This window comes from Grammomys surdaster, unplaced genomic scaffold (genome assembly GCF_004785775.1).
Source record: "Grammomys surdaster isolate TR1022 unplaced genomic scaffold, NIH_TR_1.0 126109, whole genome shotgun sequence".
NCBI lineage: Eukaryota > Metazoa > Chordata > Mammalia > Rodentia > Muridae > Grammomys > Grammomys surdaster.
In genome coordinates this window covers 4,476,747-4,481,847 of record NW_021620917.1, presented here as the reverse complement: position 1 = coordinate 4,481,847, position 5,101 = coordinate 4,476,747, and the positions used below count along the sequence as shown (strand labels likewise).

The 5,101-nt window shown below is 52.8% G+C and overlaps 1 protein-coding gene across 2 annotated transcripts in view; it reads right to left on the bottom strand.

Annotated features, from left to right (window-relative positions):
* Nucleotides 1–5,101, bottom strand: part of Card11 (caspase recruitment domain family member 11) — a 135,400-nt gene that overhangs the window by 18,754 nt on the left and 111,545 nt on the right. For both annotated transcript variants that reach the window (XM_028756136.1, XM_028756137.1), the window contains exons 11-14: nt 4,450–4,501; nt 2,283–2,365; nt 1,280–1,380; nt 451–503 (exon numbers count right to left, since the gene is read on the bottom strand). In XM_028756136.1, coding sequence (XP_028611969.1) covers nt 451–503; nt 1,280–1,380; nt 2,283–2,365; nt 4,450–4,501 — 289 coding nt within the window. The remainder of the gene's footprint in view (nt 1–450; nt 504–1,279; nt 1,381–2,282; nt 2,366–4,449; nt 4,502–5,101) is intronic.

Below are 5,101 nucleotides of genomic sequence, written 5' to 3'. Positions count from 1 at the left end.
CCCCAGCCCCTCACTGGGGGATTCTAGGCAGGGACTCTACCACTGAGACACACCCCAGCCCCTCACTGGGGGATTCTAAGCAGGGGCTCTACCACTGAGCCACACCCCAGCTCTTCACTAGGGGATTCTAGGCAGGGGCTCTACCACTGAACCACACCCCAGCCCCTCACTGGGGGATTCTAGGCAGGGGCTCTACCACTGAGCCACACCCCAGCCCCTCACTCCGGGACTGGAGGAAATCACTGCGGATGAGCCACATTCTGAGTCTTAGAATTATTATTTTTAATCCATGGCTTTCCTTGTTCTTCAGTTGAGCGTCTGGCTCTGCCTATAAACCATATAATCAGTCTATAATCAGACTTCCTCCCATGCTTTCCTTCTGAGTCCTTCTCGGGACAGACCCTGCCCTCCCCAGTCACCAGGACTCCTCCGGGCCTGGCAGATACATACCGTCAAGGTCTAAGGCATCAAACCCGCAGCTATCGTTGTCTTCTTCCACCGTGCTGTAAGAAACAATCCGGGGGTGAGACGACACTGGTGTGAGTGTGTGCTGCAGGTGAACCAGGTAGGGGAAATTTCTAGAATGTTTTGGCTTTCCTTCGGACCTTGGTTCTAAGAGGCCAGCATGGGAGGGATTGGGGGATAAGTAGGGTGGGATGAAGCAGGATAGGCGAGGAAGAAGGGCTAAACCAGCAAGCAGGAAGGTAGCCCTGGTGGTCTGCAGAGACCGCGTCTCAGTAGCTAAGAAGGATACAAGAAGAGCAGGGCAGTGTGTGTTTGGGGGTAGCGCAGGTGGAGCTAGACATGGTGGTGCTGGCTGATAATCGCAGTACTCAGGAGGCAGAAGCAGGGAGATTGCCAGTGAGAGGCCAGCCTGAGGTACGAATTTCCCAAAGGGCCAAGTGGACTGTGCTAGTCACACCACACCTACGCATGCTCAGATGGCTCTGAGGCATCAGAGCGCCCTCTAGGCAGGAGTAGGTGGGATTAGCCCTCTCACAGTGGTGAGAGTGGGTCTGTGAGACTTCGGTACCGTCCCTGAACGCGGGTCTAAGCTGTTCAGAAGGGTGTGCCCTTTTGGGGACCTAGCAGGTATTCTCACAGGTCAGTGTGGACCACGCTTATGAAGACGGTGGTTCCTCATCTCCATGCCTCAACTATCCCATGTGGACAGTGGGCCCCCTGTCGCCTAACGTTGGGAGGCTTAAGGAGTTCATACCAATACGGGGACCTGGAGACAGGATCAGCCAAGTAGCCAAGGCCTCCACCTGCCGCTCACCTCCGGTGTGGCGCATCTTCCTTGCAGCGTCTGACTATGGAGTCGTTTCCCGGGGGCTCTGCGGTGATTGACATGATACTGCTGCGGCTCCGGTGGGGTTGCTGTGAACGCGGCACAGCTGTGTTACCGGATATTTATCTGTGATGCCTCGGCGGGCATAAATATTATATACACGGGAACTAAATTTAACTTGGGATGTTCCCACCCCTACTCGGGAAGCTTGGGCTGAACAAGCTGGTCCTCGGTATGACCTTGGCTGGAGGAGGCTGGGCTCAGCCCTGGGGCAGTCAGCAGAGCTCGGAGCACAGCTGCTTCCACAGCTGCTCGCGGGGAGAAGCAGACGGGAACCGCTGAGCTGGGGAGGCAGAGCCGAGGCCTCATGACCCTGCACAGACTGGGTTCTGTGGCCCCCAGCTGCGGGCTCTGCTTTGGACAGGGTGGGTGTGGAGAATTGTGCTTTGAGGAGGGGGGAAGGGAGGTGTGGGATGGTGGATGGGACAAGGACCTTGGATTTTGGCATGGGAGCTGATACCAGACCGTTGTTATAAATTCATTACCAAATTTCTATCTCCCGCAGGGTCTGATTTGAGAAGCTGAGCTGACATTTTTCCCAGGGCACCCCTCAGGCTTAGAATTTCTAATCTTGTGCCTTCTGCGGGTTACAAATAGACAGCTGGATGTAACGGAAGGCCAGGACCCTGCCTAGCTCTGTACAGGAGTGAGGGTGTGCCCTCTCCTGCTGCTCCAGCAGCCCCTGCCCTGCCCAAAGCCTCCCAGGACAGTGGCCCGGGGTTGCATGGAGCTGTCAAGTTGCAGAATTGGTGCTGTTTGCCGCCGCCTCCTCCCACCAGGTGTTAAATTGGGAATATAGGTAGTAGGAAGGTGCAAATATATTGCTGGGCCGGGGAAAGGGAAACTTCTTTAAATAAACATCAGTGAGGCCCCAGGCTCAGCCCGGGGATTCTGAAGGTGTGTAAGTGGAGTGGGAATTACAGCAGCTCACCATCTTGGAGAAAGAGCTGGTGACAGGCAGCGAGCGGGAGGAACTGGGGCTGCCGTCTGTGAAATCCTCTTCGTGCCCCTTGACTGTCCTCATCAGAGCCGCGGGTGAGAGGGAGAAGCGGGCCCAGAAAACAGAGGGGAGAGAAAAGGGTGGGGGAGAGGAGTTAATGCCTCTGCCTGGGGTTCTCGTGACATGGGTGGGCAGGGGACTGAGCAAATCAGGAGCTTGTCTGTCCCCTGAGGAGACCCAGGAAGCAAGGTCAGTAAAGCCTCCACTTCTCATTCTCTTGCAGGTGGCGCTATTTTTCTTTTCTTCAGTATAGCATATCCTGTCCCAAGTCAGGCTGGCCAAGGTTGGCTCCAGTCAAGACTAAACCATGTCACCTGTCTTTGAGGACTCACAGAGGGATCCCCCTGCCATTCCCACCTCTACCCAATGAGGAAGCACTGGGTAGAGAGGAAAAACTCACCATTTCCCCATCACCAAACCTTTCCCTGCTCAACAAGGTGAGCTGACGGCAGAGCATAGCAAAAAATGTGACAAGCTCGTCACTTCCTTAGCAAAGCCCTCAATGCTGTCTTTTGCCCTTCAGGGGCTCCTTGGCATTTGTATGACCATGTTCTTCAACTTTTGTGTGGCCGACCTGCCACCTACAACGTACCTGTATCCCAAGGTGCCTAGACCTGTATGTGTGTGCACAGCCGTGTAGACGCCCATTATGTATGCACTGTGAGAGAAGCCTTGCATTAAAGTTTCATGTGCCCCTAGATCCTCACAGAGGGCTGCCTGTCCGGCTTGGTTAACAGTGATGAAGAGCACAGCCCCTGGTTGGTTAGCATCCTTTCATTTCCTTTTGGGAGCTGTTTTGTCTGTATGTCACAGGTCTCAGGACCTTTGCACATCACATTTGGATCAAGAATGTCACTGAGACACCTGACGTAGCTTAGCTTCAAGGGAGCTCAACCAGATGTCAGAATTTAGGTCTGTACTATTCTTCTCTATCCTCCCTAAAGTCACTACAGTAGAACAGAGCTTAGGCCGTCAGGATGGACCTCTGGGTTTTGTGGCTGCTGTCTGTCTGGGGTCTCACTCTTAACACTGTTTTTTGTTCTCCCAAACTTCCCAGGTCTTCCTTGCTTTTTCTGCCCCTCTTTGCACAGACTATATCTGTGGACTTAAATTTTTCCATTTCCAGAGTCAATTTAAATGAATTTCAATTTTCTTTCAACTGCTTCCTGGGGGTGGCCCTGGGCACTTTCCATCTTCTTCCTGTGACTGTGATCTGAGTTTACGGACTGTGGGGCACATTCTGGAACCTTCCAGCACCTGCCATATAGCAGGAGCTTCGTTTGTCCTGCAAACCTTCCCTAGGCAGTCGCTACTGTTAGAGTTGATGTGAGAAGAACCTTGAAGACGGTATGCTTCAGAGAGCCAGGAGTTTGTGACTGAACTTGTAGCCTTACACGTCTGGGCACTGCCAGCCAAAATCCTGGGTGAGGAAGTTCAAAAGTTGCTATACTGATGAGCTCAGTCCAGGAGTTGGGGAGATGGCTCAGTAGATAGAATAGCTAATACTTGCTGTGCAAGCATAAGGACCTGAGTTTGGATCTCCAGCATCCATGTGAAGACTTGGGAGGTGTGGCAGCCAGCTTATAATTCCGGTATTCAGAAAGTGGAGACATCTTGGAGCAACCCGGCTAGCTATACTACTGTTATGTAGGAACTCTGGTTCAACTGAGAGACCCTAACTCAATGAATAAAGCTGAGGAGAAATTGAGGAAGACTCCCAAGTCAGCCTGGGGTCTCTGTACAGACAACCCATGTGCACACACAGGGATAAGCACACACATACACACACACACACACACACACACACACACACACACACACAGGCACCACACAAATAGTCATGCAGAAATAAATGACAAGATGCTCCATTTGATCAAGAGAGCCACAGAGGTGATGCGCTGGTGGACAGAGTCCTGCACACTTCGAGTGATGATGGGCATCACGTACCCACTGACTGAAACGCTGCACCCTGATACCCAGGAGGCCTTGCCCAGATTGAACTCGTGGGATCGGTCATTGCAGCAGGAGAAACAGATGGAACGAGAAGGGGAGGATGACAGATGAGCAAGGGCAGAAAGGATCTGGGCAGCCTACTAACCTTGAAACTCGGATGCTTGCTTCATGCTGATGGGGGATTTGGCTCTCTGCAGCTGAAAGAGAGGGGCGGGGAAGGCACAAGACAGACGACACAAATCAAACAGGGCCCTAGACGCACGTCACTGCAGCTAAGAGAAAAATAAAACAAACCGCCTGCTACACAGCTGCCTGGCTTGGGCCACACACTTGATGCCAGGCTCCTGCAGTTGGGACAAGATGTGGCCTCTCTTCCCCCCAGGCCTGGATCAGCCAAATGCTACTCCAGATGAGCCCCCCTCCAAGGGAGGCCCTGAGCAGGGCTCTAAAATCCTGAAGCATGGAAGCTGTATATGCCAAGCTGACTTATGTGCCGGGACCTCCGTGAGAGGCTGGGCTTCAGAGAAGCTGACTGCCGCCTTTGATCCATGTGTTACCCTCTCCTATTAGCACAGAGAGGGAGAGGTAACTAGACTCTGATGAGGTGTTCTACCCACGTAACTATCCATCTACTCATTCATCTACTCTACACTCACCTATCAATGGGTCATCCATCCACACATGGACATGTCCACTCATCAACATATCTGTTCATTAAACATCCATCCGTCCATCCATCCATCCATCCAACCATCCATCCATCCATCCATCCACCCATCCATCCATCCATCCAACCA